Raw genomic sequence first — 23,122 nt, 5'->3', positions numbered from 1 at the left:
AAGTATGAGCCATTTATTTTCTGTTTCCAGGACTAGGACCTCTAAAGTCCAAACTAGTGTTTCTTATTTTGCGGAAAGAAATGTGAAAGAATCTTTCCAATTGGCTCTGGGTCAACTCTCCAAAGAGGTCTCTAGCTGCCGGCCATGACCATTTAATTCTAATGCCGAACGGTAATCTGGGGAGGGTATCAAAACCTGGTACCGGAACGGTGAGACAAGGGTGGCTGTGCTGAATTGCCCTATGGTTAAACCGAAACACGAAAACAAGGCAAGCCTCGTCATGTACTGAAAAAATCAACGAATAGAGAGAGGAGGAAATCTTTTCATTTGAATTGTCTCAGTCTCACCCAATCTCTCTTTTCATCCCCAACCCATATCCCCTTATTCTTAATTGTCCGCCTGATTTTGTAACATCATTACTTTTAGTTAATTTAAAGATAAGAGGGGTGATTTGGGATTTCAGGAATTGTTTTGTTTGTTGAAGATGAATTGTTTGAATAGTTTGATCAGTGGTTATGTTTCTCCAGTTGGAAATCATTCTCAATTGTTTAATGTTGGAAAAGGAAGATATCCTATTAGATTACAGAATTCTTATAAAGTTTGTGCATCTCTTAGTGTTGAAGAACCACTGACCTCTACAAATTCAACTAACAATCTAGGGTTTAGGAATAGTGAAGAGATTATGGCAGCAGAAGCAAATCTTCTTGTTGGAACTTACAATAGAGCTGCAGTTGTGGTTGCCAGTGGAAAGGGGTGTACATTATATGATGTTGAAGGGAAAGAATACTTGGATATGGCCTCAGGTATCGCGGTCAATGCACTTGGACATGGTGATGAAGATTGGGTGAATGCAGTCACTCAGCAGGCTAATATTCTTACTCATGTCAGTAATGTGTACTACTCAGTGCCTCAGGTGAAGACTCATTTGATGACTGAAATTTTTTGTTTTCTGCATAACATTTTACATTTGATTTTAACTGATATCAGGGTTAGCTCATAAAACTTCTGAAAAGTTTGATTTTATCTTTATATTCAATTTGCTAGCATATGTTCAATGTTTGCTCAAGTATAGTATTGTGTTGATGCAGTTGGAACTTGCAAAGCGTCTAGTGGACGGTTCTTTCGCTGATCGTGTTTTCTTTTGCAACTCTGGAACTGAGGCAAACGAAGCAGCTATTAAATTTGCGAGGAAATATCAACGGTTTTCACACCCTGATGAGAAACAGCCAGCTGCAGAGTTCATTTCATTTACTAATTCATTCCATGGGAGGACAATGGGCGCTCTTGCTCTGACGAGTAAAGAACAGTACAGGTTGCCATTTGAACCTGTTATGCCTGGAGTTAGTTTCTTAGAGTATGGTAATATAGAGGCTGCAAAAGAAGCAATTCAACGGGGCAAAACAGCGGCAGTCTTTGTGGAACCCATCCAGGGAGAAGGGGGGATATACAGCGCAACAAAAGAATTTTTGCAGTCACTGCGTGATGCATGTGATGCTGCTGGATCCCTCCTGGTATTCGACGAGGTACATCATCTATTTTTTGCATTACCTGTTGCCGTCCTTCTCTTATTTCTCCTACCAGATTCAACTATACGTATACCTGTTTACTGTCTTCTGTTTTACTCAAAAAGTATATATAGAGAGTATGCTTGATTCAAGGGGTGTCCTTATTGCCACGACAATTTTGCCTCAAATCTAGTCTTGGTGCAATAGTCACTCAGGTCCTAGATAAAGGTTCTAAGTAAGAAGTGTTGTGATCAGAGTGACATGGTCAGAGCAGATAGGAGGAGAGATCTTAGATTCTTTGGGCTAAATGGGGAATTAGAAGTGGTAGTAATATCTGTAGCTTTTATCATCAGCTTAAGTAGTTCTAGTTACTTCTTTTTTTCTTGCTAAAAAGTAACTCAATTGTTGTATCAGGATCCTAATGCTCCTACAACAACTATTTGTTTGGTTGTGAATTGACGCCCGATAACCTAAAACCTGTTTAGATTTTTGTGAAAAATGTACTGTATTTTCAGTAATTAGTCTCGCTTTCTTCCCTTAAACGCCAGTCATGTGTAGTTTTACGTCATGTTTTCTTGCAGAAAATTTCTGTCTTCAACTCTGAAGCTAATTATGTTTCTGGTTTCTTAGGTTCAATGCGGATTAGGCCGAGCTGGGTATCTTTGGGCACATGAAATATATGGTGTTTTCCCAGACATAATGACACTGGCCAAGCCTCTGGCTGGAGGTCTTCCTATTGGCGCCGTCTTGATGACAGAGAAAGTTGCTTCTGCGATAAATTATGGTGATCATGGAAGCACCTTTGCTGGATCCCCACTCGTCTGTAATGCAGCTGTGGCCGTATTCGATAAAGTCACAAAGCCTGGGTTCTTAGCTAGTGTCACCAAGAAAGGGGAATATTTGAAAGAATTGTTATTACAGAAACTGGGAGGAAACAAGCATGTAAAAGAAATACGTGGGACTGGACTTATTGTCGGGGTTGAGTTGGATGTGTCTGCCTCACCTCTTGTTGATGCTTGTCGCAATTCTGGTCTTCTAATTCTAACTGCAGGGAAAGGAAATGTGGTAAGAATCGTCCCTCCTTTGGTTATATCTGAGCAAGAATTAGAACTTGGGGTTAACATTTTGTCTAAGTGTATGTCTGCAATTGATGAAAGTTAGTGGATATAGTAACGTGCTCTATGCACATCTTTTTTATGTAAGGTGGATTGAACGCGAAATTTATGGATCTCGATTTAGAGAGTTTGCAAGTTAATGTTACTCGCCTTACTGTAGTCAAATTTACTGGTATTCTGTTGTGCAGCACTTGATTTCTTAGTTTTATCTTTATTTTTTGCCGACTAGAACAAAAGCTAAAGAGAAATAGAAATAGAAACAGACTCTGGGATCAGTACTCTAATAGTTATTATTACGCCATGCCTCATACATGTAAGCTGAACCAACTGCAGCATTATGCAGATCAGATTTATTACTACTACTGCCTTACCTAAAACCCCTTCAAAATGAACTAATACATGCTCATTTTATATATGCTTAAGCAGAAGCTCTAACCTGAGATCTAGATCCTGGGGTAAGTATCATAGTCTCTTGTTCTCTGTTGTACTTCAATCTATTGGCTTCTTCCCTTGAGATCTGATATGCATTCATCAACACATGTACGGGCATTGCTCTGAATACGGAAGTCTTACCAACCAGTGGACTTGTCATAGCGTTGTCGTTAGTCTTGAAAGATACCCATTCAAATCCTTCATTTCCAGCCTGTTTAACCACAGCGAAGTTCTGAGGAACAACCAACATTTGACCTTGGTTGAGTTGTCCATCGAAGACTTGGCGACCTTGGTTACCTACAATCTGACACCTACAGCTTCCTCTGGTGACGTACATCACGCTGTGGGCATTCAAGTTCCAGTGTGGTGCATATAGAGCATTCTGCATACAAAGCATCACGAATGGAGTGAGCTAAAATTCTTCCCACTGGATTGTAAAATTTTCAGTGGTACGGAATCTTCTTAATGATGTGTTTTTTTTTTACCTGGTAAAGAACTCCTCTCTCGGCACTCATTTGAATGAAGTTAAGGATGGGTAGCTTCTGACTGTTGAGAGTAGTGATTCTCCCACCTTTTTCTGAGTAAATATCAGCCCTTGTTGGATTGGCTATGTTCTGCTTGAGTCTCATGCTGCAAATAGTTTCCTCTAACCCGTTTGTGGTCCTGTAACGTTGTTCTTGTTCCTCTTCTTCTTCTCCTTGTTGTGGCCTGATAGCATGAAGCCCGCCTTCAACGAAAACGATGTTACCTCTCTGGTCATCTTGTCCTTGTAGTCTCCTTGCTGTTTCGGTGCTCACTCCAAAAGCCTCAGCTAAAGTTTCAACATTGAAGCCATTGAAGATGTTGTTTTCTGGGACATCTTGTTGTTGGCCTCTTGCCTGTTGACGCTGTTGTACTCGTTGCTGGTATGAGCTAGTTTGTGTTTGGTGGCTTCCGGCCAATTGAAATTTCTACACAGAACATATATGTTTGTTAGATTTGTGTATGACATAACTCATCACTAACAATTCAAAAGGATTGATCATTTCGTATACCCTGAGTTGGCGATCGAGCTGGTTAGCATTACTGCTTGTGTCATGAAGGGAGACGGCAATAAGCGGGGTCTTTCCCTCGTTATACAACCAATGAGTTACTCCAGCAGGTAAAGCCAAGATATCTCCTTGTCTAATGCTACGGATCTTTTGATGTTGATCTCTAGCACCTCCCTGTTGCTGGCTTCTTCCTCTTAGTTGCTGCACGGATTGTCGAATTGAGTGGAAAGTTTCAGGACAGCCAGGGATAAGAGCTCCAGACATACCCCTACCTGCAATAGTACATTCAGTTTTAAACACTGCCAGTAATTACAGTAAATGTTGAACTCAAATGTAATGTCAGGGAACATACCTTGAACAATGTAGACAAGTCTTGGTGCATTAACAAAAAATGGCAAGAGAAGTCCATTAGGCTGGATAATATATCGCGCAGGGGCGACACCAGCACACTCGAATTGTTCGTTATTCTGGTCCCAAAACTCTGTAACACCAGCTTCGGACTCAACACGGCGGTTAGGTTCTTGTGCATTGATGTTCTCAATGCGACACTGGCTTTGGCCTTGGTAATGGCGTGACTGTTGTTGCTGCTGCTGGGTTTGCCATCCTCCTCCTTGCTGTTCTATCTGACCTAAACAACCATTCAACACAAAAACAAAGCAAAAACCAAGACAAACTAAAGATGAGGACTTCATCCTGAACTAGCTAAGCTTGAAGGGATTTCAGTAGGAAATGAGATGAGTTATTAGCAATGGTTATTTTCTGGTATTTATAGGAGAGTAATGGGCGTAAGGGTGCGACACATTTCATTTGTTGGTGAAAGATTCCTCCATTTTCATGCCATGTTGCAGATATGCATGGCTATCTTCGTGGTTTTCTTCTGTGCAGCGGGTTTGGATTTTGAAGTAAAGACAAAATTGATTGGTGGAAGTTGGAACCGCAAAATTCTGATTATGCTGGTATGGTGAAAATCTACACACTGTTTTTTTTTTCTTCTATGATCACCAGGATCCACATTTGGAAGGTCAGAGTCGAGGAATGCGCACGAGTAATGGACTTCAATATGCACAATAACTTCTGGGCCTGGCAAATAAAAAGTATGCATACGCTTTGGTCCGGGAAAATCCATGCAATTCCAAAATCCAGCTAAACATTCTGGGTTATGTGAATTTTATAAACTTAGACTTCTCCAAAATCCATTTCATAACCGTTTTTTTCTAAATAATTATCCAATCCTAGTTTTTCCCAAATCTTTTCCTTCAAACCTAGATTTATGACTGAATCTGATATATCGTATTTTCCAAGTAAATTTGGGTTTGTAATAATTTAGTTACTATCTTGCTTTCCATAAAAATCACATTGTGATTTAGGTTTCAGATTTTATCTTTATGTTACTGATATCTTGTATATATAGTGGCCATTAGTCCGTTTAAATAATTTCAATTCTAATCGCCATTAGTGTGTTTCTTTATTGTCTTTGGACTCTTGTATTGAACTCCGATGAGTGATTAAGGCATATCTTTGAAGGCGGTCGATCCTGACGCGACGATGATCAAGATTTATATAAAGAAGATCAATGGCTATTGGAATGGATCGTTATGAAGATTAGCGCAAACTACTTCTTCTGCAAAGGATTTTAACTTATCATGTATGAGTCATGTAATAGCGGTCACTTACTTTACAACATGTCTGTAACAGAAATTGTCTCTTCTATTTGACAGACTGTCACTGACTTTTCCTCTCTCTTGATTGTATCTGCTATATAAGCAACTTGGCTGTTGGTTGCAAATTTTGATCAAAAATCAATACAATAATTTTGTGAGAATAATTGCAACTTTTCTCGATCATGTGTTTCTACAACCTAAATCTTGAATCAGTATGTCAAGAACAACTATAAATTCAATGAATTCCGCTGCAGACAATCACAAGAAATCTTGACAATCTAAGCAACAACAATCATAATACCCCACCATTAACACCACCACCACAAATACAACAACCACCGCCTCTCCAACAATAATAGCAATCAGATCCACAACCTTCTACACCGCAACAATCTGATTTTTACAACAACAATCAACACAATTTGATCAACAACCTCAACAACAAATTCCTCCACGTTTTGATTCACAACAAGATCAACAACAACAACACCTCTCGTTCATTTTTCCACAACCACTACCATTACAACCTTACAACAATCATTCTTCTGTTTTTCGTTTTAATCATCTTCCTTTCAGAATATATCTCATTTTATGTCTGTTAAACTTGATGGAACTAACTTTCTAGTGAGGAAAGATCAGATGTCCTCTGTGCTGACTATTATAAACTTTTTTGGCTTTGTTGATGGTTCATTCGAGCCTCAACCTCTATTCTTGCTTCAAGATAATTTTCCAGTTCTTAATCCAGTGTATCTTGAATGGAGTTCTTTAGATCAATTTTTTTGATCATATATCAATGCCACTGTTCTACCCTCTCTTGCAAATATACTACTGGGAAAACCTACTACAAGAGATAAGTGGATTCATCTCAACAAGATATTCACTCAACAATTTTTTGCTCGTAAATCTCAACTTAGAGGTCAGTTACACTCAATTCGACGAGGTAATTCTTCGATCTTTGATTTTCTTCATCAGCTCGAATCTATTTCTGATTCTTTGGATGAAATTGGTGAACCTGTACCTGATGATGATCTAGTAATGTATACTCTATCTAGCTAAATTAGGCAGTGAATACTCTCATTTTGTTATTACTGTACAAATAAAGAAGGCCTTTGAGTTTACTGGATTAAGATCACATCTCATTGATCATGAGCAATGGCTCAAGCTTGAGAATGAACAGGAGAATGAAAAAATTTCTCCTCTTATTGTTGATCCTATTAATTCAACCTTCTTTATTAAGAAATACAATCCAAACTTCAAGAAGCCTGTAAATACTTCATCATCTTTTCCATCATCATCTAATCCCTCAAACCACCTACTTCTTCTTCTGGTTTTCAATTCAAGAAAGGAGAATTTAATCCTATGCAAAAACCAGATTATAGTTCTATTCCTTGTCAAAATTGATTTTTCCAATAGATACAGATACAGATATAGATATGCAGTATCCAAGAATAATACTCCTCATATTCAAAAAGCCTTTGCAGGAATAGAAATTTCCTCTCCAGCTTTCAATCCTTGGACACATACTGAATCTGTTGCTCATCTTTTTGGTCATGGAGAAACCTATACTTCATCAACTGGTCACTGGAATACTAATCAAAATGGTCTTGTATGTATTTCTGACTCAGGAGATACTAGTCATATGACAAATGATTTTACTCTCATGCATGAATCCGAAGAATATATTGGTGAGGAGAATGTCATGGTTGGTCATGGTAAGCTTTTACTAATTACTTTAACTGGTTTTATTTCAATTTTTCCTTCTGGTTGTGATACCTTATTTGCTCTAAAGTAATTTTTTATTTGATCCTCATATTAAGCACAATTTACTCTGAATTGCTAAGTGTACTCTTCGGAATAATTGTTCTTTTGAATTATTATCATGGGGCTATGAAATTAAGTCGCTTCACAATAACATCACAATCTCTATCAAGTCCAGTCTTCTATCACAGGAAAAGCTCTACTTCATCCTCCTACTGCAGTGCTATCTACTTCAAATTTTGTTGCTCTTACTTCTTTAGTTGCTTTTCAGCTATTTGGCATCAAAGACTTGGACATCCAAGCTCACCAATTGTAACCAAGCTTCATACTGCAGGTGTCATTAAACTCTCAAATAAAGACTTTGGGTCAGTTTGTATTTCTTGTCAACTTGGCAAAAATCATAGTTTACCTTTTCTATTTTCTCCTTCTAAGTCTTGTAATCCACTGGATCTTGTGCACTGTGAAATTTGGGGTCCTGCACCTATTGTGTCTCATTTATGCTATAAGTACTTCATTCTGTTTGTTGATGATTATAGTAGGTTTAACTGGATTTTTCCAATAAAGGGTAGATCAGAGAGCCTAAACTATTTCACATTGTTTAAATCTTCAATAGAAAATTTGTTAAACACGAGTATTAAGGGGTTTCAATGTGATGGTGCTTGTGAATTGGTTAAAGTACCTTTTAAACAATTTCTAGATTCCAATGGTATTGATTAACAATATATTGTCCTACTCTTCATCAAAAAAATAAAGTTGTTGAGAGAAAAATAAGACAACTTACTGAATTGGGAAATACTATCTCTTTTAATGCTTCTATGCAAAATTCTGGTTTGATGCCTTTATGACTTCCACTTATCTTATAAATAGAGTTCCAACCAAGTTACTAAGTAAAAATGTCTTTATCAAGTTTTGTTTGAAAACGCTCCAGATTACAAGTTTTTAAAGGTGTTTGGATGTCTTTGTTTTCCTCATCTTGCTTATTGCAGACAAGACAAGCTTAGCCCTAAGTCTACTCCTTGTATTATTCTGGGTTATAGCTTGCTTCATAAAGGATACATATGTTATGATCCTTCTTCTAGAAAAGTATATACTTCTGTGAATGTGATCTTCAATGAAGCTGTATTTACTTTCATAAAGACAGTTACTTACTCAGATATTTCAAATTCTTCCACCAGTATATTATCTTCACCTTCTGTATCTACTTCTTCTCAAGTTTCCTCTGCCTCAGTCTACAACTAATTTAGATACTTCTTCTGTTGTTGCATTATCACCTGAGGTACTCTCTACTCCTGCTCCTGTTATACCTAGCATATTCCTCTTACCTTAAATGTTATTCTCAAAATCTATGTTGATAATAAAAATGCTCTTGATCCTAATTTTGTTGCTTATTCTCATATCAAACATCCTATTCCTCTTGCCTTAAATATTATTCTCAAGCACAACCCTTTAACTGCACCAAAAACCTTCAAAGAAGGTTCCAAACATCCTAAATGGATTGTATCTATGCAAGATGAATATGATGCTTTATACTCTAATAATACATTTGAATATGTTCCGTATGAACCTGGTATGAATGTTTTGGGGTGTAAATGGGTTTATAGGATAACACTTAAGTCTGATGGTACTCTTGAAATATTTAAATCTTGAATGGTAGCTAAGGGTTTTCATCAAGTGGACAATGTTGATTTTGAGGAGACATTCAATCATGTTGTTAAAGACAATGCTATCAGATGTGTGATTAGTCTTTCTTTACGTAACAACTGGTCAATGAAGAAATTGGAGTTTCAAATGATTTTTTGCATGGAGATCTTCATGAAGATGTATACATGGAGCATCCACTAGGATTTGCTTCATCTGAGTTTCCCTTCTCATGTATGCAAACTTAACAAGTCTTTGAAAATGCGGGGGTACCAAAATATACCACCAACTTTTTCGTAGGCAATCTGTATGGACTAAACTCAAATACAATTTCGAGAGTTACAACTTAATGAATCTCAATCAGGAATTATATGGAGAGTTTATATCTCTTTCTCACAATCAATACGTATTTGGAAGCTAGTCCATAAACCTGATTATACCGTGAGATTACTTGGACGATTCCAAATCAATTTTCAAGATCAATCAAGTCGTATCCAATAATTGCGATGGGCATATCTACTTTGATTGATTTACGTACAACCTGTGGTATTTCAATTATAAAGATAAATAATATGATGCGGAAAAAGATATAACACAAACACCAGAAATTTTGTTAAGGAGGAAACCGCAAATGCAGAAAAACCTTGCGACCTAGTCCATACTTGAACACCAAACTGTATTAAGCCGCTGCAGACACTAGCCTACTATAAATAACTTCGGACTGGAATGTAGTTAAGACCGAATCTACCTTCACATTGATTCAATTACAGCCGCGCTTCTTGCGCCTCTTGAATCTCACAAGAATCAACACAATTGATTCCCTTAGTTGACGTCCTTTATAGCCTAAGAGTTTCTTCAAATCGATTGAAGACTTTAAATCAATTTGCCTCCCACGAATAAGCCTATATGTGATTTCTGTTCTGATCAAAGATGAAGGTGAGGCAGGATATCGATTGCAATAAACAAAGTCTAGCAAACCTCAAAATCTAGTACTTACGACTCCCGTATAGCATCCTATATTATTATTCACCTCACAAGTAATTCATATTCCGATTCCAACAAAGAATCGTTCTAGAGGAATATACTTGTGGAATCACAAAGTCTGAGACGAAAAAACTTTGCGATTTCTATCTATATCACCTGATCGGAGTCAAACTCAACAATTAGTAGCAAGATCAGGATATACGAACTATCAAGATAAAGATAGTTGGACCTGGCTTCATGAATCCCTGGGTGAATTCTTTTTAGTCACCAAACCTAAAAAGGTTTAAAGGAGAGAGAGACTCTAGTTTCCAACAAGGACACATAAGAATAATGTCATGGATTCAAAGATCCAACTTGTTTGAGATTATCCTTATATAGACTTTCAATGTCAAGGTTGCTTTAGATTTAATCTAAGGCGGCTCTAAAATCAAGCAATCAATAATCACCTTCAGATGTTAACATATACACACTATGGTCAGGATGAACCGTAACCGAACCGTGTACAATGACTTGTTCATGAAAGGTTAGCCGAAACTAGCCATACGAATGATAAGCTTAGCCATTTTCATATAACACTTTAGGACTTTAATTTTGAGTCACAACTATAAGTTGTAATGTGATCGAATATGTATAGATATTGTTTTTAGAAAGTTGTTCAGATGCCGATTATCTCATAGAAATAATTCTGATGCATCTGAAAATATTTGACAGGGTAAGTACGTGTACTGTATTCCTGATCGTGAATATTTTTGTTATAGTACGTGTACCGGGTTTATATACCCTTAAGATAAAAACGAGTTTATAAGTCACAAATCTTTTCCGGTTTGCATATTAGGTATGCGTACCATTCTGGTTCAGGAGTCACTGATCTTTTCCGTTTTGCGTACTAGGTATAGGTACCATCCTGGTTCACAAGTCAACAGACTTTTTAAGTTGTGCATACCGGGTATGCGTACCAAAAGTCGTTGTCGAACTATAGCTACGCCGGTACGTGTACTGGGTACATGTACTGCGGATCCGGACCTACAATAGTTGTCCCAGTATGTGAACTGATATGCATAATGTCCTGTATCCATATTTATAGTAGTTTTATATCTCTCTAATAATCAGTTCGAAGCATTCCCGATAAACATCAATGACACATATCACTATTGCATACCATTTTCAAATGATTAAATCTTGAATCATAATTTAGGTTAGAAACAATAAAAAAAATTAAACTAAATTCATCAAGTATGAAAAAATGTTCTTAAGCTTAGTCAATATATTTCGAGAATGACTAACAAGATAAACTTGGCTCGAAATTTCTGTTATGCGTATACCTATTTAGTCATGCGACATTGTCTCATATATAAAGAGGTAAAAACCTGAGAAATAGGTGGTTCAGTATTCACTTACCTTTTGTTGATGAAGTTCTCCAAAAGCTTCGGTTGATCTTTGCCTTCAAAAGGTAGAACACAGTGATGTATGGTACTCAACTAAACACTTTTATCCTAATCCGATACTTGACTAAATGTAAGCTACAAATCAAGATATAGTTTTGATCAACTAAATTTGACAACAAGCTTGAAATAGCAACACTTGTGAGTTCGACCGAGCAATGCTCTAACAATCTCCCCCTTTGTCAATTTTTGTGACAAAACTATCAATACATATGGATTAAAAATAAAGCTTCAAAACTTCGGAATCCATCATGCTTGATTTCCTTGTTTCTTCAACTCCTTGAATTCTTCTTTACTTCAAGTTGAAATGATTCTGAACGTGTTCAACTCAACATCGTTGTTGAAAGAGAAACATAGTATTATTATCTTCTCCAAAGTTCTATTGTATTACAACTTTTAAGTAATACTACGGTGATATGTTTCTCCTCGTTAGTCAATATTTACATTTTTTGCATAATATATGACACCTATAGATGTTCATTCACTCCCCCTTACATAATGATCCGTAAGCCATATATATGTAGAACGAAACTACTAATTAATTCTCCCCCTTTTTATTAATAAAAATCGGCTAAGGTACGAAAAATAATGCGATTCTTAATGAATTCAAACAAAAGCTACTCCAAGACTTAAAGGAAAACATATCAACTTTAATTTAGATGATATCACATAGTATAAAATACTTAGCATCTCATCTAGGAGATTTAAGATACAAACATCCCCTATATATTCCACATCCACTCTCCCCACAAAATATAACAATTAAGCACAAGTTAAATAAAAAAACTCTCCCTCATTTGATGTCATTCTCATGAGAAAAACATGAGTGACCTTTCTTTAATGAAAAAGAAGGATTTTTCAAAACTTTTAATAAGACGACAACAATTCCTTAACTGGAACTCAAGTTATATTGCCCAAAAGATATAAGTTAATTTAGGGGAAATGCTACTAGCTTGATTTAACGAACCAAAACACCACCAATAGACTTCTGAAGGTGTTGAAACGTTGCAGTGTCTAGAGGCTTGGTGAGAATGCCAACCAATTGTTGTTCTGATGGCACAAACTATATGTTGACACTACCATTTTCATAGAGATCTCTAATAATGTGGTATCTCATGTCAATGTGCTTTATTCTTGATTGCTCAACGGCATTCTCAGTAATTCGAATCGCACTTGAGTCATCACAAAAGATTTTAATATTTCCAGTGTCGATTCTATAGTCAGTGGGCATTTGTTTCATCCATAAAGTTGAGTACAACACGAACCTGTATTAATTCGGCTTCACATGTCGATAAATATTGTGAGTTTTGTTTCTTGCTATGCCAACCAACAAGATTTATTATTATACTAGAACTTCACCCGTGCCGTAGAGGCACGGTCTCCATAATAACTAAAAGAAGAATTATGTCAATTTTCACCCTTGTCATTTTTGTTGGCTTTATATATAGTGACAATTTTTTTTCGTGTTTTTTTCTTTTGAGAATTGCTTGGTTGGCCACTACCTGAGAAAATCTCACCTTTTTGGACCAAAAAGTTGTGAATAGATTGAAACCTCGACGACCTGTGATAGCCAAATTTTCATAATCTGGCTAATCACAAAATCCAGGCACCCCTAAATTTCGACCATGAGGTTATTGTAATCAATGAGATTATCTTTGAAAATGTATACTTCAGCTAAATATACAACAAATTATATTCAAAAAAATGATAGAAATCCCAAAAATTCAAACATGAAACAATGTAGAAATGAAAGGATTTTCTCAAATGTTGTTAGCATAGAGTAGTTTAAATGGTCACAATTATACGTTTTGGTGGACGAAGATTGAGAGAAATTGAAAGAAGATTGAGCGGAACTATACTCTCGGATTTGAGTTCCTCTCCGCAATCTATCTCCCTTCCCAACTTTCTTTCTAATTTCCGTTTGCTCCAAAGTAAGGAATTAGAGTTCTCAAACCCACTTATCCTACTGAACGTGAGTGAGAGAATCAATTGTTCATTTTTATGGGAAGGTAGGTTTGTTATTTTCAGTTGATCAATTTTTCCATTTTGATTTAGACTTTTGAAATGGGAATAAGAGAATATGTAATGATTTTTTCTCAATTAAAGTGTGTATTCATCGGATCGACTGAAATCCTGAATTTACCAATTGGGGGGAAAATTAGGACCGGTCTTTATCTTTCTTAACTTAGCGAAGCTTCATTTTATAATACACTACAAAGAAATAGGCAGAAAAGTAAACATAGCTAGGGTACAACCCTTACCATAACGACACATCTCGATAATAAGTATTTTTTTATGTATTGATTTTGAGTTGTGCATGTTTGTTCGTAGTAATTATATAACGCAACATTTTGTAGTTTATTTTATTTTTTTGATCTTTCATGTATTTTAACCGAGTCTATTTTATTAATAAGACGATGAACTACAACTTCTAATTTATAATGTTACCCATTTTGTAGCGACACAAAATTAACATAGCTTATTGCTACTCACCAACCGTCGCCACCACTACAAAACCATCTAATACCATTTATTTCTTCAACACAACCGCCGCCTATCTCTCGTTGGTCGTTTGTCGTACTTCTAATTTTGAATCACAAACATCATGAGTAAAGTATTGGTTGAACAAACTTCGGTCGTTAATTAATTTATTCAATTAATTTTTTTATTGTATATATATATATATGTATATACTCTGTTATATTGTAATTAATTTTATTTTAGCGGTTAGAACCATGATATATACAACCGGGTATCAAAGGTAGCGTAGGTACCATTTAGGTGATCCGGCGGTTATGATCATTTTTTTCTAGATGGTATGGTATCATCCTCAGAATATGATATCTGTTTTTATCAATCGTGATAACCAACTACATCTTTCACGATACAATGTCGTCTGCGTTGTAAATATACAGAAATAATAATGTCCATGACTATTCACCAACATCACCACCATAAAACCACCTATCGGCATTATTTTTTCCACCATCGCTGATATTATCGCCTCGACCACCACCGCTTCTACCAGCCACTATTAACCAGTAATTTCTATTGATATAATTTTTATTAAAATTATTTATTAATGTAAAAATACATATTTATTAGATTAATTAAGAGGACATGACGAAAATTTAATTAATTATTCATTACGAGAGATTAATGAGACACTAATTAATAAAACACTCATAATTATTCATTTTAATTAGAGAAAACCATAACCATGGATTTAGCTTTCCCCAGAATGCATCATGGCCGCTCTTTATCTAGACTAAGTTGTCCAAACTATGCTTTATATTCTTGATGGTAGAATACTCCTGACATACTTTTTATATCTTCCACACAACCTTCCCAATCTACATCAGAATATGCTGTAAGATGAGTGTTAGTATTTATTTATTTATTTTGTGATAAATAGAGAATTTTGTTGATTTCTAGCAAGAAATGTTTACAAGGTTTTTAGAAAAATATATATAAATCTCACTGTTCTATAATGAACAAATTGAACAACAAATGAATCAGAAAAATGTAACTCTGATTCGAAAACCATCCTAAGAACAAAGTTCTTGATAATCCAATAAATGCTTGAAAACATACAGTCGCCCCTTCCTACACCATTAATAGGGTCTTACTAACAAAACAGAAAGCAATCGACACGCGACACGTGTTGGAGACCTAATGGCTAAAACAAATAAAAGATAAGTAAGGATAGAGGCACCCATAACATGGATAAGTACATCCCTTTTCTTATTAATCTACCACATGACAATACCTAATCCTCCATATTGACCTTGTCCTCAAGGGAAAAAGTAGGAAAATGAGCTGCAATTTTGGAAAAGTCCTCCCAGGTGGCTTCTTCTGCAGAGGCATTGGACCAGTGAATCAAGACCTGTGGAATAGTGAGGTCCCCTTTAGAAATTGATCTATAAGCCAGAGCTAAAATGGGAGTGACAATAATTTGGCCCTCTTGATCAACTAATGGTAGAGTTGGAGAAGGAGTGTGAGTAGACCCAATCTTCAATTTCCGATGTGACACATGAAAAACAGGGTGTACTCTTGCTTCTGGGGGGAGCTGAAGCTTGTATTCCAATGGACCAACTTTGGAAATGACAGGCAAAGGGACATGGTACTTAGCTGAGAGTTTAAATTTTTTCTAAGAGAGATAGAGGCTTTCCTGTAGGGTTGTAACTTGAGGTAAACTAAATCCCCCACTTCAAAAGACCTCTAAGTCCTCTTTTGGTCAGCAAAGAACTTCATTCTGGCCTGGGCAACTGACAATGAGTCTTTGAGAATGTCTAGCATAGAAGATCTTTGTTGAAGATATTCCTCCACTGCAGCTACAGATGCAGTAATGGTGGTTGGAAAAGCCAAGTGGGGAGCATCATAACCATAGAGAGCTTTAAAAGGGGACATATTGATGCTGGTATGGTAGCTAGTATTGTACCACCATTCTGCAAGTGTCATCCATTGGGACCATTTCTTTGGTTGAAAACCTGTCATATATCTGAGGTAGTTCTCCACATAAGCATTGACCCTCTTTGTTTGGCCATCTGTCTGAGGGTGATATGCAGTACTCAGTTTGAGAGAAGTGCCCAAATGGTGAAAGAGATCTTGCCAGAATTTACTAGTGAATATTTTGTCTCTATCGGATATGATGGAAGCAGGCAAGCCATGTAGTCTGAAGATGTTATGAAGGAAATCTTTAGCTACTGATACTACCGTGTAAGGGTGTTTTAGGGAAATGAAATGGTTGTATTTGGTTAGTCTATCAACCACTACTAGAACAACATCTTTGTGGTCACTCTGGGGAAGACCCTCAATGAAATCCATGGATATATGCTGCCAAGCTTGATCAGGAATTGGCAGTGGCTGCAACAGACCAGCAGGGAGAGTGTTCTCATGTTTGTTCCTATGACATACATCACAAGTTGTGATCATGAAGATTATATATTGCTGCATTTTTTGCCAGAAAAGTGTAGTTTGGCTCTGTTGTAGGTGGCTTGGATTCCAGAGTGGCCTCCAATGGCTGATGAATGTAAGGAGGATAAAATAGAAGATTTAACATTGCTACCAGTGCCAATGTATAGTCTGGACTTGTACCTGATTAGCTCATCAATGTAGGTATAGTTGTGCATGGTAGAGGGTGAGAGCAGCAGCTGAGAGATCAATTGTTGGGCCTTTGAATCATTAACGTAGCTACTAATGACTTCCTGCATCCAGATAGGTTTTGAGAGTGTGATGGCCTGGAGGGAATTGTATGAAGGTGTTCTCCTTGATAAGGAATTAACCACCTTGTTATCAATCCCTTATTTGTATTGGATATCATAAGTAAAGCCTAGTAACTTCATCAACCATTTCTGTTGCAGTCCTGTGGTGATTCTCTGTTCTAGAAAGAATTTTAAGCTCTCATGATCAGTCTTGATGGTAAAATGATGTCCTTGTAGATAATGTCTCCATTTAGTGACTGCTGACCCCAATGCCATAAGTTCCTTCTCATAAGTTGATAATCCCATAGCCTTGGGACCTAATGGTTTACTATGAAAAGAAATTGTTCTGCCATCTTGCATCAACACTACCCAAATTCTATTATCAGAAGCATTTGTCTCCAAGATGAATTTCTTGGAGAAATCAGGAAGTGCCAGAACAGGAGTAGAAGTCATTGCCACTTTAAGTTTGTTGAAATCCTATGCAGCAGCAGGAGACCATTGAAAAGCATTCTTCTTTAAGAGTTCAGTTAGTGGATTGCTGATGTTGCCATATCCTTTGACAAATTTTCTGTAGTAGCCAGTTAAACCCAAAAACCCTCTTAATGCCTTGATAGTTGTTGGAGTTGTCCAAGAAGTCATGCATCTTATCTTGGAAGGGTCAGCAACAACACCTTTACATGTGATAATGTGGCCTAAATATTCCAATTCAGATTGTGAAAAACAACATTTGGACATCTTGGCATGTAATTGATGTTGTCTCAACACAGAGAGTACTTGTTGGAGATGAATCAAATGAGACTCCATGTCAGGACTATAAAAAAGTATATCATCAAAAAATACCAAGAAAAATTTCCTTAGAAATGGCTTGAAAATGTCATCCATGAGTGCCTGAAATGTGGCAGGGGCATTGGTGAGGCCAAAAGCATAACAAGAAACTCATAGTGACCTTGGTGTGATCTGAATGTTTTTTTGGCTATATCAGGTGGAAACAATCTGATTTGGTGGTACCCTGATCTGAGGTCAATTTTGGTGAAAACTTCAGAGCCATGTAACTCATCCAGCAGCTCATCAATTATAGGAATTGGAAACTTGTCCTTAATAGTAATATCATTTAATCTTCTATAATCAACACAAAATCTCCAGCTATTGTCCTTCTTTTTGATTAATAAAATTGGAGAAGCAAATGGACTATGGCTTGGATGGATGATGCGTTGTTGCAACATATCTTGAACTAATTCCTCAATAACACTCTTTTGCACATAAGGGCATTTATAAGGTCTTTGATTGACTGGTGTGGAATTGGGTTGTAGAGGAATAGTGTGATCAAGACTTCTATGAGGTGGTAATGTAGTGGGTGTTGCAAAAACATCTTGAAATTCTTGTAGTAATGAAGTAATTTCAGGAGAATGTGATACAATAGTGGGTGTGTCTGAGACAGAAAATAGTTGAGCACAAACACCATGAGTGTTGTTTTGAAAGAATTTATGGATACCCTTGTTGCTGATTTGTTTAAGACTATGAGGTTTTGAAGTACCAGTAAGAGTAATCTCAACACCCTGATGCAAAAAGGAAACACTCAAAGTAGAGAAGTTAAATGTTACATTACCAAATTTCCTTAGCCAGTCAGCACCAAGTACTATATCACAGCCACCCAAGGGAAGTACTCTCAGGTCACTAGAGAAGGTGTGTCCTTGCATTGACCATTATAGTGACTTGTAGATGCCAGAGCTGAAAGTATGGTCCCCATTTGCAATGTAACTGTCATCTGAGTAGTAGGAGTAGTTGGGCAGTGTAGTTGCTCCACCAAGGAGGAGTCTATAAAACTTTTGGTACTGCCAGTATCAATTAGTACAGAGATATGGTGTTTCTGAAGAATACCAAGGACTCTAATAGTTTCACCTCTGCTAGTACCAGTAAGAGCATTAAGTGAAATTTCCATGTCACTCTCAACTGGTGAATCAGTCTCCTCTCCATGGAATGTGTCATCTTCAGAAGTAGCCTCAGCATTGTCTCCCTCTGCAACTATCCAAAATAGTTGTTGTGTTTTGCAAATATGACCCTGTCTATACACCTCATCACAATTGTAGCACAAACCCTGTGCCTTTCTGATTTTGAGTTGCTCGGGAATGAGTCTCTTAATGGGAGGGTGGGTGGGTGTTGGCTTAGGCAGCAGTTGAGGTGGTTTAGTATTTGTTGGAGGGAGGGTGAGTGGTTTAGGAGTAACATTAGATGGATAAGGTGGTTTTCCTAAGGAAAATGAATTTGAAAAAATAATTGAGGTGGATTTTGAAGGTTTTTGCCGGTGGAGTAAGGATTGCTCTTGCAGCCTAGCTAGAGTAAAAGCTCGCATGAGTGTATTAGGGTGAAACATTAGGATATTATGTTGTATCTCCTCCTTAAGAGCCCCAATAAAACTCATTAATAGTAGCTCTCTGGGAACTCAGGATGTAGGATCATCATTAAAGATCTAGCAAATTCAAACTCATCAAAAAATTCATCCACTGTGGTGGTATGAGCTAATTTATTGAACATACCAACAACATTATCATTCGAGGGGTTTTCAAAATGCAAACAAGCATGTTCTGCTAATTCAAACCAACATAGAATAGATCTATAAGTTTGTAAGTTAGAAATCCACCTCTCAGCTTTGCCATCCATGTGCATCGCTTCCATCTGCACTTTTTGAGTTTCTTCTCTGATGTTGTGGAGAAAAAAAACCGGTTGCACTTCTGAATCCATCCCTTTGGATTATTTCCATCGAATATCGGAAAATCTGGCTTTGGAAATCGATTGTAGTTATTGAAACTACGATTGTCGTTGAGATGCTGAACTACTGGTTGAGTACTACCCTCTCCTTCAGCATCATTCGATTCTCCATTGTTGTTTTCCTTGTTGTTAAGATTCTGTAGTTGAAGAAGTACCTGATTGAGTTGTTCTTTCATTTCCGAAACATCTTGATTCATCTTATCCATCTGAATTTGTTGCTTCTTATATGTATCATGTAGATCTTTAGTAGCAGCTCGCTATCCTCCCTTGGTGACAGGATCGATCAGCTCTGATACCAATTGTTCTATAATGAACAAATTGAACAACAGATGAATCGGAAAAATGTAACTCTGATTCGAAAACCATCCTAAGAACAAAGTTCTTGATAATTTAATAAATGCTTGAAAACATACAGCCGCCCCTTCCTACACCATTAATAGGGTCTTACTAACAAAAAAAAAAGCAATCCACACACGACACGTGTTGGAGATCTAATGGCTAAAGAAAATAAAAGATAAGGAAGGATAGAGGCACCCATAACATGTATAAGTACATCCATTTTCTTATTAAGCTACCACATGACACTCAGCACTGTAGTTCTCATATGCTTCAAAATTTGAAGCTTTCTATCTAATAGACTTCGCTATTAAATCAGCTACTTGATTATCATCTCTATTAACAAAAGAACAAAAAAAAATGATTAAAACTAGAGATTAAGTGTTTTATCTCCTTTATTATATTCATATTCTCCCACTGAACAAGAAATGAATCTCCAGTAACATATTGTATGACCAGCTTTGCATCATCTTCAATGTGTATCTTTGACAGCTTATTCTTCTTTGCCCATGATAATGTTTCACGTACTGCCATGCATTCCCCTATTTCTGGACTTAAAACTCCATTTACATAGCTTCCTTTGACCCCACATCATGTACCTGTGTTGTTACGCATAAAAGACCAGTGCCAAGCTGATTAGTAAAGGATCTAAAGATCCATTTATATTAATTTTAATTATGCTTCTAATGGTTTTGTCCAATGAGATTGTCTATATGTTGGAACAGTGGCTACAGAATTCTCAATGTTATGCAAATGAGATGAAAGATGATAATGAATTATATGCACTGAGTTAAGAGTAACTCCATGAAATACAACATCATATCCATCCTTCCATATTATTCATGCACCAATCATAAGAGAGTATAACAGTTTTTCTTCCACAACAATGCCTTGAGACAACCAGCTTATCACCCATTCTGACATTGTATTACAGTTACTTCTAACTGAATCTATATTTATATTAATCTCATAACCAATAGTATGTTGTATATATCGTATTATACTTTTCGCAGCTGCAAGATGAAATTCTTTTGGTTTAGCTTGGAATCTAGCACAACAACCAACGCTACAGGAGAAATCTAGTCTTGTTGCAGTTAGATACAAAAGACTTCAAATGATGGATCTGTATAATTTATGATCAACATCAACACCTTTCTCGTCTTTATGCATCTTCCCAGTAATGGGCATGTGAGTTAGCTTAGGAGTACTTTTCTCAAGACCGAATCTTTTAACAAGATCATTTGCATACTTTTCCTGAGAAATGTAAATTTCATCCTTATGTGTTGAATTTGTAGACCTAAAAATAATCTTAATTCTCCAGCATTGCTCATCTCGAATTCCTTGCAAATAGAGGTTTAAAAATCTTTGGCAAATTTCTTGGATGTAGATCCATAAATTATGTCATTCACATAGATTTGAGCAATAAGTGACATCCTTTCCACCCCATTTGGTAAACAAAGTCTTATCTGCTCCAGCTCTTGAGAAACCTTTTCTAAGAAGAGAAGTAGTAAGTCTTTCGTACCACGCTCTAGGTGCTTGTTTCAATCCATATAATGTCTTCCTGAGCTTAGAGACATGATCGGGATATTCTGTACTTTCAAAACCTTTAGGTTGAACAACGTAGACTTCTTCCTTTAGGCATCCATTCAAAAATACAAATTATACATCCATTTAAAATAACTTAATCTTGAGATAACAAGTATGAGCTAATAGAAATCATATGGACTCAAGGCGTGCAACAGGGGAAAAGGTTTCGTCAAAGTCGATACCTTCAATCTGTGAATACCCTTGAACGACAAGTCTTGATTTGTTTTCGGACCATTGTACCAAATTCATCTGATTTATTCTTAAATATCCATTTTGTACCAAAAATATTGATATTACAGGGACAAGGTACGAGTTCCTATACATCATGTCTTTTAAATTGATTTATCTCTTCATGTATATCATTCACCCAGAAGGGATCACTAAGAGATTCATCAACGTTTTTGGTTCCACTTGCGAGAGATAACATCCAAAATTACAAATATTTTGAAGTTGATTTCTCGTCTTACCAGTGGATTCCGTATTCCAATAATATTGTCAGCATCATGATTCCTCTGAACGAATAAGTGTGGTGGAGTGGCATGTTCAATAGGAATACCCTGAGTAGGGATTTTCTCCTCATTACCAAAAATATCAGGATCGGTAACCGTTGGTACAACTTTCAATGATTCTGGAATTTCTTTGGCTTTCTCAGTTGTCTCCAAAGGAGGTAACTCAGTATGAGAGTCATCATGACGAAACTCTTTAAAATCGTCAATGATAACATTTACCGATTCCATCATAATATGAGTTCTGAGATTGTATATTCTAAAACCACGACTGTCATATGCATAGCCAAGGAAAATACCTCCGTCAGTTTTTGAGTCAAAATTCCCTCTCTGTTCTCGATCCTTGCGAATGTATCACTTACTTTCAAACACACGGAGATAGTGCAATTTAGGTTTCTTATCATACCATAACTCATATGGAGTACTTAGGGTTCGTGAGCGCAAATACACATGATTGATCAAGTAACAGGCTGTAAAACCAGCTTCTCCCCAAAATTTTAAAGGTAAATTTTTGTTGTGGAGCATTAACCTGGCCATTTCATATATACTTTTATTCATTCTTTCTGCAACTCCATTAGATTGTGGAGTTATAGGTGGTGAATATTGTTGAATAATACCCAGTTGGTCATAAAATTCAAACACTTTAGTATCTTTGAATTCAGTTTCCACGATCGTTCGTAATTTTCTTTAGTTTGCGACCTTGTTCATTCTGGATTTTATTAACAATAATATTGAACTCACTTAGGGTCTCATTCTTATATGCCAAGAATGCCGCCCAAGTAAATGTGGTGTAATCATCGACCATTACCAAAGCATATTTCTTTCCTCCAATAGTAGTTTGTTCAATGGGTCCAAAGAGATCCATATGAATTAAATAAAGTGGAGCCTTGGTGGTAATTTCTCGAGATGATTTATGTGGAACTCTTACTTGTTTACCTTTTTGACAAGATCCACAAACACCATCGATCTTAGTATTGATTTTGGGAACACCTATGACAAGTTCTTTTTTACACCTATGATGTAACCAAAACGATCATGCCAAAAATGCGTAGATTCCACCATTGTAAGATTGTAATCAATATTAGAATGAGTGTTCAAAAGATAACAATTATTTTTGCCACGTACTCCCCGAGAAATTACTTTTCCAGACTTATCTT

At 36.6% G+C, this 23,122-nt stretch overlaps 2 protein-coding genes across 2 annotated transcripts; one reads left to right on the top strand and one right to left on the bottom strand.

Annotated features, from left to right (window-relative positions):
* Window positions 1–170: 170 nt before the first annotated feature.
* Window positions 171–2,795, top strand: LOC113283107 (acetylornithine aminotransferase, mitochondrial-like). Its single transcript, XM_026532261.1, has 3 exons — window positions 171–913; window positions 1,089–1,523; window positions 2,136–2,795. Exons 1-3 carry the CDS (start codon window positions 485–487, stop codon window positions 2,664–2,666), a joined length of 1,395 nt encoding a protein of 464 aa, XP_026388046.1. The 5' UTR covers window positions 171–484; the 3' UTR covers window positions 2,667–2,795.
* An 83-nt stretch (window positions 2,796–2,878) lies between these two features.
* On the bottom strand, window positions 2,879–4,803 carry LOC113283106 (11S globulin subunit beta-like). The gene is made up of 4 exons (XM_026532260.1): window positions 4,436–4,803; window positions 4,087–4,355; window positions 3,538–4,002; window positions 2,879–3,434 (listed from the first exon to the last, which is right to left on the bottom strand). The coding sequence occupies exons 1-4, from the start codon at window positions 4,773–4,775 to the stop codon at window positions 3,039–3,041; spliced, it is 1,470 nt and encodes a 489-aa protein (XP_026388045.1). The 5' UTR covers window positions 4,776–4,803; the 3' UTR covers window positions 2,879–3,038.
* Window positions 4,804–23,122: the final 18,319 nt, after the last annotated feature.

The sequence above is a fragment of the Papaver somniferum genome, chromosome 5, assembly GCF_003573695.1.
Source record: "Papaver somniferum cultivar HN1 chromosome 5, ASM357369v1, whole genome shotgun sequence".
Lineage (NCBI taxonomy): Eukaryota > Viridiplantae > Streptophyta > Magnoliopsida > Ranunculales > Papaveraceae > Papaver > Papaver somniferum.
The sequence above is the reverse complement of the archived record's forward strand: the minus strand, read 5'-3'. Positions and strand labels throughout refer to the sequence as shown.

What these genes read in the sequence shown, in the direction of transcription:
- LOC113283107 (XM_026532261.1), top strand. Translation starts at nt 485, where the DNA reads ATGAATTGTTTGAATAGTTTGATCAGTGGTTATGTTTCTCCAGTTGGA. An exon ending in TGTACTACTCAGTGCCTCAG is followed by an intron (nt 914 to 1,088) that starts GTGAAGACTCAT and finishes GTGTTGATGCAG; the next exon opens with TTGGAACTTGCAAAGCGTCT. An exon ending in CCCTCCTGGTATTCGACGAG is followed by an intron (nt 1,524 to 2,135) that starts GTACATCATCTA and finishes CTGGTTTCTTAG; the next exon opens with GTTCAATGCGGATTAGGCCG.
- LOC113283106 (XM_026532260.1), bottom strand. Translation starts at nt 4,775, where the DNA reads ATGAAGTCCTCATCTTTAGTTTGTCTTGGTTTTTGCTTTGTTTTTGTG. An exon ending in ACTTGTCTACATTGTTCAAG is followed by an intron (nt 4,356 to 4,435) that starts GTATGTTCCCTG and finishes GTACTATTGCAG; the next exon opens with GTAGGGGTATGTCTGGAGCT. An exon ending in AGCTCGATCGCCAACTCAGG is followed by an intron (nt 4,003 to 4,086) that starts GTATACGAAATG and finishes TGTTCTGTGTAG; the next exon opens with AAATTTCAATTGGCCGGAAG.